Below are 14249 nucleotides of genomic sequence, written 5' to 3'. Positions count from 1 at the left end.
TAAGAAATCACAGAATTTCTTTTCGGCTATGGTAGTTCGATGTGAAGCCATGCTAAGAGGTTACATCTTTCAAATTACTGAATTATTACCAGATACAAGAAAAAGGCAATAGGAATTTCCAGAATAAAGTTGCATCACCCCATTCACATCAACTAAACATCATGAAGATCACCCAACCATCCCATCGTTCACAAACTATGGCCAACTCCTGCTCACGAGGTGCCATAGCTGGTTAAGATTTGACATGAATATAATGTATGATCAAAAGCAGAATGACCCAAACGGCCCAAACCTTACTACGGAGTATGGGATAAAACGGGGAATTTTTTTGTCTTTCACCATATTTGCATCTTTTTTTTTAACATTTTTTTTAAAATTGTTTTTCCATTTTCATTAATCTGCAGTCTCCAAGCAGCATCATGTGCTGTTGTTTTTGAACAGTCAAAACATTAACAAAGTATGTACACCTCTGTCATGAGACAAGTGCGCCAGGCCCCTTTTATTACAAACAATATGCACGGTCCACTGCAAGTTACGCTTTCGACAGTTAATACTGCAGAGCAGACGGTGAAAAGACTCCACTCCAGGGTTAGAAATTGAGGGAAGCTGAATGTTCTGGTTACACAGGCTTTGGAGTGGAGCAGCGTGGTTGGGCCTGGACTTGCTCTGGATTCGAGTGTCTCATTGGAGAACTCAGATGGAGGACAGTGCGAGAACATATTGTTAGTCTTTAGTCTGACTGGGCGGCACCTCCTCAGAAGGCTCCCAGTTCTCTTGTGCTCGTGGTCCTGGACGCTGAGGGTTGTTGACGTGCTGTGCTGCAGGGCCAGTGTATGGCTGTGTATGAGGGACGTTGTTCTGCTGAAAGAAAATATATATATGTAAAATATAACAAGATTACATGACAATCAGAGATCAAGTTAACATTTATTTAAAATCTGTTTTGAGCATGATTTAAAGGTGCTGCAAATGATTTTAGCCGTTCCAACTTCCACAAGACTGAGCCGTTGGTTTAGCCACGCCCCCTTTCCAAAACACCACACCTATACCGTTGAAACCAACACAAAGCATGTTCCCACGATTCTCAACACAACAGTAGCAAAATAGCGCCCTCAACTGACTAATTATAAATCAGAATATGGCATTAAACCTCAATAATTCTAAGTAATTCACTGCAACGACAATACTATGAGAACGCACAAAATGATTGACAGGCTGAAAGCATCAGAGACAGCGGACACATTTTTGTTTGCTGTTTACAAAGTCTAGAGCTGTCACAGAGACTGGTATCTCTTGACACTTATTTCAGTGATATCTTTCAGGGGGTAGGAAATGTTTTTTGCAAATTTTCCATGAAAAAAAAAACCAAATCGCTTACAGCACCTTTAACATAATATACAGTTGAAGTCAGAAGTTTACATACACCTTAGCCAAATACATTTAAACTCAGTTTTTTACAACTCCTGACATTTAATCGTAGAAAACATTCCCTGTCTTAAGTCAGTTAGATCACTATATTTAAAAAATGTGAAATGTCAGAATAATAGTAAAAATAATAATAAAATGTTAATTCTTTAACTTTGGTCAAACATTTTGGGTAGCCTGGAATTGCTGGAATTTTGGCCCATTCCTCCAGACAGAACTGGTGTAACTGAGGTTTGTAGGCCTCCTTGCTCGCACACACTTTTTCAGTTCTGCCCACAAATTTTATATTGGATTGAGGTCAGGGCTTTGTGATGGCCACTCCAATACCTTGACTTTGTTGTCCTTAAGCCATTTTGCCACAATTTTGGAGGTATGCTTGGGGTCATTGTCCATTTGGAAGACCCATTTGCAACTGAGCTTTAACTTCCTGGCTCATGTCTTGAGATGCTGCTTCAATATATCCATATAATTTTCCTTCCTCATGATTCCATCTATTTTGTGAAGTGCACCAGTCCCTCCTGCAGCAAAGCACCCCCACGCTTCACAGTTGGGATGGTGTTCTTCGGTGTTCAAGCCTCACCCTTTTTCCTCCAAACATAACAATGGTCATTATGGCCAAACAGTTACATTTTTGTTTCATTAGACCAGAGGACATTTCTCCAAAAAGTAAGATCTTTGTCCCCATGTGCACTTGCAAACTGTAGTCTGGCTTTTTTTTTTTTTATGGCGGTTTTGGGGCAGTGGCTTCTTCCTTGCTGAGCAGCCTTTCAGGTTATGTCAATATAGGACTCGTTTTACTGTGGATATAGATACTTATCTACCTGTTTCCTCCAGCATCTACACAAGGTAATTTGCGTTTATTCTGGGATTGATCTGCACTTTTCACCAAACTACGTTCATCTCTAGGAGACAGAATGAGTCTCCTTCCTGGGCGGTATGATGGCTGCGTAGGGTTTATACCTGCGTACTTTTGTTTGTAAATATGAACGTGGTACCTTCTGGCATTTAGAAATTACTCCCAAGGATGAACCAGATTTGGTCACAATTTGTTTTCTGAGGTCTGATTTCTTTTGATTTTCCCATGATGACAAGCAAAGAGGCACTGAGTTTGAAGGTAGGCCTTAAAAAACATCCACAAGTACACCTCCAATTCAGTACACCTCCTATCAGAATCTAATTGTCTAATGGCTTGATACAATTTTCTGGAATTTTCCAAGCTGCTTAAAGGCACAGTTAACTTGGTGTATGTCAACATCTGACCCACTGGAATTGTGATATAGTCAATTAAAAGTGAAACAATCTGTCTGTAAACAATTGTTGGAAAAATTACTCATGTCATGCACAAAGTAGATGTCCTAAATGACTTGCTAAAACTAGTTTGCTGATATTAAATCTGTGGAGTGGTTAAAAAAAAAAAAATGAGTTAATGATTTCAGCCTAAGTGTATGTAAACTTCAGACTTCAACTGTACATTTACATTACATTTGGCAGACACTCATCCAAAAATACTTAAAAAATGCAAAGCTTGAATACAACAAGTATGCATGTTTCTTGGGAATCAAACACATGACCTTGGTGTTACTCGTGCCGTGCTCTACTAGATATTAATTTGATAAGACATTAAGTAGAAACTTATTACTTTCCTCTTTACATTTTATAAGTAAATCTACTAAATTACTAAACTACATGAAAGGCTCAATTTGCAGTATGCATTGTGTGACGCATTAAGATTTCTTTCCATTCCATGTGGGTATATTGAAAGATCCCAGAAAAACTACAAATACAAATTTCAATTTGCAGTAAGGAGGCTTTTGAAAGCCTTTAAAATGCACAATTAATTCATAAATCACATAAGAGGGTCTAAACAAGGATTGGCGTGAATTTCTACATTCTTGTTATTCAAAGTTCAGTACCTGTTGATACTTTGTGCCTGGAGAATGGGGGTACAGAGCCGTGTCCTCTGGGGGAGAAGGGTCCTGCTCATCGAGAGCCTCCTGCTCATCGGGCTCCTAAAACAACCATCATAAATGGAGTTATGCACTAGTAACACAAAAGAATGATTTTTAATCGTATATAAAAATCATTCTCTATACTAATTAAGATAGGGTCTGTCTTAATTTCATTAAAAAGCTCTACAACTCACCAAGGCATTGAACATGCAGCATCAATTTATTATGAACACAATCTATGAATCTTTGATTTAGATAAACAAGGTAAATTACTTAGTTTGTACCATAAAAGGCATATTGTGTAATCCATAGACAGACGAGGGGACACCATAAAATAGACAACATATACCAAACACTTTTACACTTTAAACAATTTTAGTAAACCTAAAGGAAGCTTTAGAAATTTGTTACAGGAATCCATGAATGAACTGATAAGACAACAGTGACCACATTTACACACACTTAAAACTGTTTATTCCAGGGTTTTTCACAGAAAGTGTTCTGAAATGCCATGTATACGAGAAAGCCGATTTCCTTCTGCCATTTAAGGGATTAAGAAAAAGCGGTTTAACACACCTTGGTTTCTCCCGGAGAACACGGATTATGTGGTCACGTAAATGCATGTGCCATTCTTACAGGTTTTTAAGGAGCGCGCATATGCGTGAACAGACCGGATAACGAACGTCATAGGATGGAGCCCAACAACAAGTCAACACAGTGGAAATAATCCAAAATTTCTGGGAGTACAGTGTGAAAAGCACAAACATACACTAGAAGCAATACCTATTTATACACACCAGTGTAAAATACCGACAGTCCCTCACGTTCGAGTATATACACTCATACATTGGGGGAATCCCCACTATTACAGTGCAAATGTGCTGCAGGTTGCGAAAGTTAAGGAAACAAACAGCAAGAACTCTGGAATATCCTGAAATAAAGTGAAGCAACAGAGAATAAAATAGCAAAGTCTTCCTCGGATGCCATGTTTGTTATTTACACAAGTGTTGTGGGGAAATAACATTGGTGTGGAGAAAGCTGCTTACTGATCGAGCTGCATGTATATGGGTCTAAAGAGTACGCCTCTTATAAAGTGCATGTAAACGGGAACACCACTTTCTGTCAATAAGCCACTTTCTGGTATCCATGTAAACATAGTCAGTGGCGTGGCTGCAATGCTTAATGTGTTCTCTTTTACAATTGTGCTCTTCCCCCCACATGCAAATGAATCGAATGATTAACACCATTTGCAGATTTCTTAGAAGCTTCTTAAAAGTGCAGGATGATAAAGTCAGATTTCCATGAACAAGAACCATCTCACATTTTCCAAAAAAAACCTCCAACAAGGAATAAAATGAATAACAACAAACACAAAGATTACCTGCAAATCAATTGTACACTATAGCCAAGGCTTAGAGTTTTCGATCACTTAGTTACCACATTAAGTTGGGTAGAAAGAAACAGTTTGGATACACTGAGATGAGGACGAGATAACAGTTGATTCAGAGTTGTTCTTGAGGGAGGTGGAAGATGGATCTGACTACATCACGCCCTGTGAACACCAAAAAGTTACGCAGATGGCACCAGTATTGGGCCATACGAGTCTTACGGTGTGTTGTTGCTGGCCTGTCACTTCCCCTGGCAAAAGTTGCTGTGTCGAGGACGGGTTCCGGCCTGCGTCCTCTTCAGATACCACCTCGTGCTTCGTTAAGTGACACTATTTTGAAATGGCAGTTAATAATGCATACTGTTTCAACAAAAAATGCATATGTGGACTCATCTATGGCTGCATACATTTAACATTTGTGGTATTTTGCCATTGATTAAACTGAATTGGATAAAGCAAAGGCTTATTTAGTTTTGCAAATTATGAAAAAAAGGCTTAAATGGCCCTTACAATGGCCGTCATGAAATCAAGCGTAAATATACTAAAACTAATATTTATGCAAATAAACAGCATTTTATAGTTGCTTTGCGCTATAAAAATATATCGAAAACTCAAAGCCCTACCTATAGTTAAATATGACTAGTATTTAGCTGTGAAAACATCTCTAGATTAGCAGAGAGTCCCTTCAAAATTTACAGTTAAAATATAGAAGAGTAAAATTTAGTTTAACTAGAGTTTAATTTGCCATCTAGTTTCCCTGTGCTTGCCCACTGTTACATAGTCATAGCATGAGAATATTTAAGTGATAATTTGGGGGAAGAAGTTTGAATAAAATAAAGTGTTTCTTTTCATTACAAACATAATTGCAACTAGGGATGTGCCAGTGTGGTTGACTAATGAACTAGTTGTAAACTGACTAGTCCATTAGTGGGGTCAACTAATAACAAATATTTTTAGTCGTGGTGGCTTTAATGTGCATAACACTGAATAACAGTCAGCACAGTAAAACCCTTTGCAAGAAGTTTAGTCTCTTTAATGCTTTAGTTTTAGTCTTGATGTGCTGTTGTTTCAACAAAGTGCTGCATTAACAATACATTTCAAGACTATCACTGTCAGACGTTAAATCCTTTGCTGTAAGTAATGTTCCCATATTTGTGAGGTGGAAAAATGAACCCTTTAAGATCAGATGGGCCCACCAAAATAATTATCAACATATTAACTAAAATCTTGACCAACACAAAATAAGTATTGTTACAATGCATACAGGCATTATAACTAGGGATGCACCAATACCACTTTTTCTCTTCCGATCCGATATCGGAAATCTCAGTATCGGCCGATACCGATCCCAAGCCGATACCAGTGTTCTTTTTTTGTATAATCAGTTTAGAATCCCTAATTATAACCAAAACTGAAGAAGTGCTTTAAAATTTGCTGAGAAATCTGTATCAAGTGTGAAATATTATTGTAATTGGTAAAAACATCAAACTGATCAAATGGCCATGTGTCATAAGTCGTTGGAAAGCTCTCAAAGAGTAGAATACAACCAGCCTATTTGTTTTACTCGCAGACAAAAATACACCTGAATAATAGCCAAGTATATATTTCACATGCACGTTACATGTAAACAGGTGTTGCTGATATGCCACGTTTTTGCTTATAACTTCACGAAAAATAAAATACCACATACCATTACTTAGAGGAGGGGATTTCCGTTAAAACGAGCACACACACAATGTAATCGGATGCATAGATCATTAGATAATCCCCACAAAGCACAATGTACACACAGCACATAATGTGCTACCTGGCTAAAAACACATTAGCTTTCCTGGATCAGATGACTTCATCGGCAATGATGTAGTATGTTGTCCAGCATCATGGAATGCTAAACCAATCGTATTAGGATTCAGTTTGCTGCAAGCAGAGGTGGAAGTCATCCAAATATGGGCAGAGAGGATCGTTCAATCTAATTACATACGGCCACTAGGAGACTGCGCCAAGTGCATGACAGACTCAATGATGGCTCAAATGACACAAAATGGAACTGAATGAGATCTCGTTACTCGTGCCTGCATGCTTTGGAGAGAGAGCATACCTTTAGTCATTGCTGTTTTTGCATGTGTAGTTTCTTATGTACAATTTAGTTTTATTTGTTTGGAGAGGCTTTGGAGACGTTTTTGTACATGAAGATAAATTATTTTTGTAATGCTACAACTTTTGATTGCTTTGTCATATCAACAAAATCTTACTCAGCTACAGGTGACATGATTGGAATCAAAATATCGAAACAATATTGTAGAGGTGGGGTGTGGTTAAGCGCCCGTCTGGGGAGAGAGAGAAAGTGGTAAGGACATACATCTGAGATGAATTGTTACTAATTACTGTTTCTATGTGCACAGTGAGATTCGGGGGATATAAAAGATTGTCCAGTCCGCAGAGAGAGAGAGAGAGACAGGCCAGAGACTACGTATCTGCTACCAGAGTGTTCCATATAGTGTTGTGCTGAGAAACTGACCCGTCTTATCCTTTATGCTGCAAAGCAGACTTTTGGTTTTGATTGTGAAGCTGCAAAGCGTTTTTCTATTATTTTTTTTAATAAAACTCTGACTCACGTGGACTGTGAAAACTGGCTCCCACTTCCTCCTCTGATCCAAATACGAACCTTTGTTACAAATATTTTTCCGGAGCTACCTTATTTACACCCTGAGATTTAGAATATCAAATCAGAAAGAGAGTAAATATTTTGGCTCAAGTTTTTTTTGTGATTTTTCAGCAGTTTCTTAGGCTGTCTCAGAAATGATCATAATTTATATAATTAAATTAAAAAAGTTTTCTAGTTATTTTTTATCAAGTTATAAGCCTTTAATTGTGGGTATGCCACTGAAACAAGAATCTTTAAAAACACCCTCAGAGCTTAAAGGGTTAAAAGTTTTTTGCTGATTCTGTCGGACACTGCTTAAATAAATAGTTGCAGTAAAAGAAAAAAAAGGCTTAAACTGCTTGATGTCGTGAACTAGATGTGTACCCACAACATAATCTTGAAGTTCTGCGCTTTTGAATTCACAGCGAGGATCGCCCTGAAGCACTCCTGTTACAGTGAAGCGAGTCATTCTGCATTCAGGATGTGCATATGCGGTTTTGTGCCGCTCTGTATTGGAGCCTCTTATTTTTTTGTTTTGTTACTTTAATTATTTTTTTAATATGATGTTATAGTTATTTAGCCTATTTATTTCTTGAATAACCATTAGTCACAATGCTGAAGTGCTGCACTTGTGTACGTATATCCCTCTAAAACACATCTGATCGAGGTCACATTAACATAACAATAACATATACATTATTATCCTCATCACAGACTAGTCGTTCAAACAACCGACTGTCAATTATGAAAATTGGTAGTTTTGCACATCCCTAATTGCAACTGATAAAAAGGCATGACTGACTAGTGGGTGGAAGCGTACAGGTATTATACTACATTTTATAAACTAAACATACTTGCACTAATATTGTAGACTTATTGTTTTAAAGTGGTGGCACGAGCAAACCTACCTCCTCTGGGCACAACTCGCATGCCTTGGCTAAAGTCATACGGGCACTATGAGAACGTTCCAAGAAGTATCCATTGGAAGTCTCATTGCTCTGGACAGGAGGGGACCAGTTGTTGTATGTGTACTGGGTATTGCCAGTATATGGTCTCCGTTCCAGCTCATCGCCGAGCCACTCCACTGCCCATGTCCACTTCCTCTTTAGATCCCCATTACTCTGAAATAGACAAACCATAGAGTTAAATTTGACCAGTTTTTGCATAATCTGAAAAACAAACCCATCCAAGTTCACATTCCAATCACCTTCGTGATAACATACTCACCTGGAGAATCTGATAGGCCACTGAGCAGTTACTGAAAAGAGCAACCATGCATTTGATACACTGATAAGCTCTCTTTTGGTAGTGGTTTTTAGAGCGTTGAATGGTGTCAAAAAGCCCATCACGGTCATCAGGTATTCCCTTCAGCACATTGTGGATCCTAAAAAAACAGAGTAGAAAACAACATTATGATGAGCATCATGAATTGGACTTTTCATTCACCGGCTGATGTAAGTCAAGAGTAGAGGTACACAAATAGGCCGATTAATCTGTGCCGATAGTTGCTTTTTGGAACTATCGGTCATCAGCAAAAATCTATGCTGATAGATTTTATTTTTTATTTCTCAGGGTCTTAATCGTTACAAAATAAAATCTATGCTGATAGATTTTATTTTTTATTTCTCAGGGTCTTAATCGTTACAAAATAAGAGTCCCCGTGTGTTTTGGGCTTGTTTATAGTTAAAAGTACCACATTATGCACCAAATCTGAATTTTCCTGATTATTATTGGGATTTTAGTTTCACAAAAAAATCTGGGATTTTATTTATTTTGTACTCTTGTAACTTCTGTGTCTGTGCCCGTCACGGTAAGTACAGACTAATAAATCGATTTTAAAAACTATCGGTTAAGTAATCGATTATCTGCCTTTTTTACCACCTTAGTTAATCGGTATCAGCAAAATCCACTATCGGTCAACCTCTAGTCAAGAGGTCTAAAGATTAAGGATTATCTCATTTAAAAGTCACAGGTTTACACCGATCAGCCACAACATTAAAACCACCTGCCTAATATTGTGTAGGTCCCCCTCGTGCCGCCAAAACAGTGCCAACCCGCATCTCAGAATAGCATTCTGAGATGCTATTCTTCTCACCACAATTGTACAGAGTGGTATTCTGAGTTTCCGTAGACTTCGAACCAGGCTGGCCATTCTCTGTTGACCTCTCACTTCAACAAGGCGTTTCCATCCGCAGAACTGCTGCTCACTGGATGTTTTTTTTTTTTGGCACCATTCGGAGTAAATTCTAGAGACTGTTGTGTGTGAAAATCCCAGGAGATCAGCAGTTACAGAAATATTCAGACCAGCCCATCTGGCACCAACAATCATCCATGTGATTATCTAATCAGCCAATTGTGTGGCAGCATTGCAGTGCAAAAAATCATCAGATACAGGTCAGGAGCTTCATTTAATGTTCACATCAACCATCAGAATGGGGAAAAAATCTGATCTCAGTGATTTGGACCGTTGCATGATTGTTGGTGCCAGACGGGCTGGTTTGAGTATTTCTGTTAACTGCTGATCTCCTGGGATTTTCACACACACAACAGTCTCTAGAATTTACTCCGAATGGTGCCAAAAACAAAACCAGTGAGCGGCAGTTCTGTGGACGGAAATGCCTTGTTGATGAGAGAGGTCAACAAAGAATGGCCAGACTGGTTCAAACTGACAAAGTCTACACTAACTCAGATAATCACTCTGTACAATTGTAGAGAAGAATAGCATCTCAGAATGCTATTATGAGATGTGAGTTGGCGGCACGAGGGAGACCTACACAATATTAGGCAGGTAGTTTTAATGTTGTGGCTGATTGATGTATTTCAAGAACTGATCACAGTTCTACTCCATAACCACTGTACTCTTAAGTGTTCCAGGTTGCTCCAGTGTTACAGGTGTTACACTTACAGTAATTAAAGTTGGTTTAAATATGAAGACATTTGCCAAGTATTTCACCAAGTAACAGTAGAAAAGGTAGACTGACCTGTGAGTCTGCCATGAATCCTCGATAAACAAGATCTGGAGGAGCAAGTCCAAGTAAGGTCTTAACTCATACGTATATGAATATGCCACCTACACAAAAACACAATGTTAATAAGCATCTTCAGACAATCATAAAATGAACAATTTACAGATTTAGAAAGACACTGAAATTCTACCCAAATCCCTTTTATGAAAGAGAGAAAACCTTGCCAACAGTGACCTGCTCTTTTGTATGGATGTTTATGCAAGAAACAACATCAATATAATTTTAGCTTTTTGCCAAATCTTTGCAATTTTTGAGATTTTCAGGGGTTGTAAAAATATTTTTCATTGTAGAGCAAAATCTTTTTATTGGGTCATATGCTACAATCTGACGAGCAACAATCATAGAGGACAGAAATAAATCTTAGCCTAACATATTGCTGGTGATCTGTCTTACCTGCCACAACAGTTCACTAAGCACAGTGGAGGAAAACTGAGGGTTCTCCCAACAGCAGAATCTCAGCAGTTTGATGGTGTCCTCAGAGTTACTACAGTCCTCGATAATCTTCTTGACATAACTGGTGCGCACAAACAGAATGTCCACCACCAGCTGCTGCAGAGGCATGATGGGAGCTGTGATGTTGGGGTCACCATACTGGTTTGGCAGGGAAGGGTTACCTTAGAAAGAAAAAAAAGTGGAAAGTTCATAATTGTAAAAGTTAACTCTTATTCTGGATGGTGGTTTGGGTAGAATCTCTGGGCTTGACAATAGGACAGGACAAGTATCTTGTGTAAACGAGTTTATTTATATGCAATTTCTTTCACAGATTACTCTTTAGCCAACACGTTTGCAATTAACCCAATTTCACTTTTCATGTATACACATTTATCAGCGTTCTGTCAGTTTATTGCACATGTCTGTTTACATGTGACATCAAGAGCATATTTATTGATTTGCAAGCATATCCAAAGTCAAACGGGTTTGGAATAACAAAAGGAAAAGTAGATGACAAATGTATTTTTTGGAAGAACTATCCCTTTAAATCATTTTTAAAATTATCAGATTTTTGTTTGTTTTGTTGTACATGCAAATGCACTCAAAAACTGCTCTAAACAGAAAGGAATAGCCACATATTTGGGGTTGGTATTGGGCTGACAACAAGACAAATACTGGTGCATCTCTAATTATTTCTTTGTAAATGCCCTCAGCTCCAAGCAATGCCAACTCGGCACTCATGCCTGGAGATGGCTGTGTGTCAGTCAGTAAATCCTGAGCAAGGATGGGCATCTTCATTGGGCAAAGCTGCATTTTTAAAGAAGCCTAAAGACATTTTATCAAAATACAAAGGTTTGGTTGTAAAGCAAGATTCTTACCATTGATTGAGGACTGCATACGAGACGTTATGTCACAGCAGCGAACCAACTGGGACACAACAGTATAGAGCTTTCCCAGCTCAGCGTACTGGTACTTAATAGGAGGCCCTGGCCCCTCATCTAGGGCCACAAGCATGAAGGTGGCTGGTACCCCGAGCTTTAACAGCTGCGTCTTCTCTGACAAACCTAATGGGCAGAATTAAGAAGCAAGACGGGAAAGCACTGACGATACCACTGGAGTTTTTATGTCTCTATGGATGAAAACCTGAACTGTGGTGAGATCCTTACCAAGATTGGCATACATAACAAAAAGGTTAAAGTACTGCTGTAGATGACGGCCGTGCTCAGACACTTCCCTTCTCAGCAGGTTGAGCACAGCACGAAAAAGATGTTCACTTAAAATCAAATTATCACAGCCCTAAGGAAAAAAAAACAAACAAAAAAAACATGAAAGATGGGCATTAAATGGACTACCGGTGGACTACAGGGCTTCCTTAAAAGCAATAATTCAGTTGAGACAAATCACAGCTACTCAATTTTAAAAATATGAAGTTTTGCATATCCCTATACAAATAACTAGTTTAAAAGACCTACCTGACTTGAAGGTCCAGGTGAGGCAACTGGTGAAGGGCAGGGCCCATCTTGCAGGGAGAAATGTGCAATGAATACGATGAGCTTGGAGAAGGCCCCACGAACCTCAGCACTGGGGCACTCAAGCAGGTACTCCGAGAAGCGGTTTGGATATGTGAAGAGGATGTTGTGTGCAAACCAGTAACGCACATTCTTACTGTGTCTAAGCAAGATGCACAGGGCATCATACCTGAAATTGAAAAGTAATTGAATGCATTTACAAGGTTCAACTAATTTTTGAAGAACTCAAGTTAACACTACTCACAAACACACAATTGTGCCTGAAAATACACACTTACCAATCACTAGCAGGACCACGGACTACTTTCTTGGTGTGGAAACCAGTACTGAAGAGAAATCTAGCAGCGAGCTGTACACTAATCATGGCCATTTCTTCAGCTTCAGGCAAAAGGTGGTCTTGGCCTAACAGCCACAAAGAAAACTCAGTTTCAAATACTACTGATGGATAAGAATGCAAAAACATTATGGCTCTAAAATAGCACACGTTATTGTGCTATTGAAATATTAATTTGACAACGTCATCTCTTTCAATTAAACTGCACCAACTAAGGGAAACTTTATCCAATGAGGAAAAAAATACCCCAAACACAAGCCATGCAGTAAGGCAGCAACATTGATGATTTAGCTGAAAGATCAATTTCAAATGGAGATAAACTGGACTGGGAAAGAGCCGCTAAATAATTGGACACAGTCACACACAGAATATCTGCTGCAGTTTTCTGCCTTTTAACTCTCTTGACCATTTGCGGCAAGATTTTAAATTATTATTATTTTTTTAATTTTTTTATTTATCACACATTATACATTTGCACATATATAGTGAAATTCTTTTTTTTCACATATCCCAGCTAAGCTGGGGTCAGAGTGCAGGGTCAGCCATGATACGGCGCCCCTGGAGCAGATAGGGTCAAGGGCCTTGCTCAAGGGCCCAACAGTGACATCTTGGCAGTACTGGGGCTTGAACCCCAACCTTCTGATCAGTAACCCAAAGCCAGATGCAACTATTAACAGAGTTTGACATGTTTAATGGTTTCTTAAATACCCTATATTATATCAAGCCTTAATTGCCCCAATCTAGGGCACAAGAGAACAGAGCAAGGTCAATGGGTGGATTTACCTGGCGGCGAGTTCAAGTAGACACTATTACAGGTTAGCAGTTTCCTGATGAACTGGAAGTACTCCAAGCTGTACTGCATACGATTGTGCATGAACTGCACATTCTGTTTGCGCACGCTGCGTTCGATAGCAGAGGGCATCTTCACTTGGTGAGGTTTGCTGGTCACTGTGAGCTCAGTGATGTACTTCACTAACTCGCTGTCTTTGTCGAGTGTGTCCATGCGCTCATAAAAGAGGATGTAAGCATTCCACCAGCGCTTCTGTCGTCTGTAGGACATACGCTTCATCATGTGGTCAAAGACCTCACCCATGTACTCTCCTCCAAAGCACTGGTTCTTCATCTCCTCATCATCGTCCATTTTGCACTCTGTGACGTCACCATCATCAAACTTGTACCAGCGGTTCCTCTCTCCCTCACCTCCACTGCCGTTCCTCTGAATGATGTAGGAGTAGTAGTGACCTCCACTGGCCTGACCTGAGTGGACCAGCACTCCCACCAAACGATAGCGAGAGCTGCAGGGGGGTTCCGGCTCTGACGGCTCATTCTGCTGGACCACCTGCTGCCATAAAGAACCAATTTAAAACTCCAGAATACATTAAGAGACCAGAAGTATTCTTGAATCACATTTAGATAACTTTATCTGGAATTCAGTGATTAGGAATTGCTAGCTGGTGAATCTTCTATAAATATATACAAATATAGTTTCCGCCAGGATATAATTGTCCATATATTCTAATGGA

General features: G+C 39.1%; 1 protein-coding gene across 10 annotated transcripts in view; it reads right to left on the bottom strand.

Annotated features, from left to right (window-relative positions):
* Positions 1 to 375: 375 nt before the first annotated feature.
* LOC127447111 (probable ubiquitin carboxyl-terminal hydrolase FAF-X) overlaps positions 376 to 14249 on the bottom strand; it is a 66962-nt gene continuing 53088 nt past the window's right edge. For 2 of the 10 annotated variants that reach the window (XM_051708680.1, XM_051708685.1), the window contains 12 exons: positions 13510 to 14068; positions 12671 to 12794; positions 12336 to 12561; positions 12030 to 12159; positions 11742 to 11927; positions 10825 to 11045; positions 10387 to 10475; positions 8633 to 8789; positions 8314 to 8526; positions 4984 to 5091; positions 3339 to 3434; positions 376 to 861 (listed from right to left, as the gene is read on the bottom strand). In XM_051708680.1, the coding sequence (XP_051564640.1) occupies positions 724 to 861; positions 3339 to 3434; positions 4984 to 5091; positions 8314 to 8526; positions 8633 to 8789; positions 10387 to 10475; positions 10825 to 11045; positions 11742 to 11927; positions 12030 to 12159; positions 12336 to 12561; positions 12671 to 12794; positions 13510 to 14068 (2247 nt within the window). In that variant the 3' untranslated portion in view covers positions 376 to 723. The remainder of the gene's footprint in view (positions 862 to 3338; positions 3435 to 4983; positions 5092 to 8313; positions 8527 to 8632; positions 8790 to 10386; positions 10476 to 10824; positions 11046 to 11741; positions 11928 to 12029; positions 12160 to 12335; positions 12562 to 12670; positions 12795 to 13509; positions 14069 to 14249) is intronic. The other 8 variants (XM_051708681.1, XM_051708690.1, XM_051708688.1 and 5 more) reach the window with 6 other exon arrangements.

Source organism: Myxocyprinus asiaticus, chromosome 10 (genome assembly GCF_019703515.2).
Source record: "Myxocyprinus asiaticus isolate MX2 ecotype Aquarium Trade chromosome 10, UBuf_Myxa_2, whole genome shotgun sequence".
NCBI classification, from domain to species: domain Eukaryota; kingdom Metazoa; phylum Chordata; class Actinopteri; order Cypriniformes; family Catostomidae; genus Myxocyprinus; species Myxocyprinus asiaticus.
Note: the sequence above shows the minus strand (reverse complement) of the source record. Positions and strands in the feature narration are given on the sequence as shown.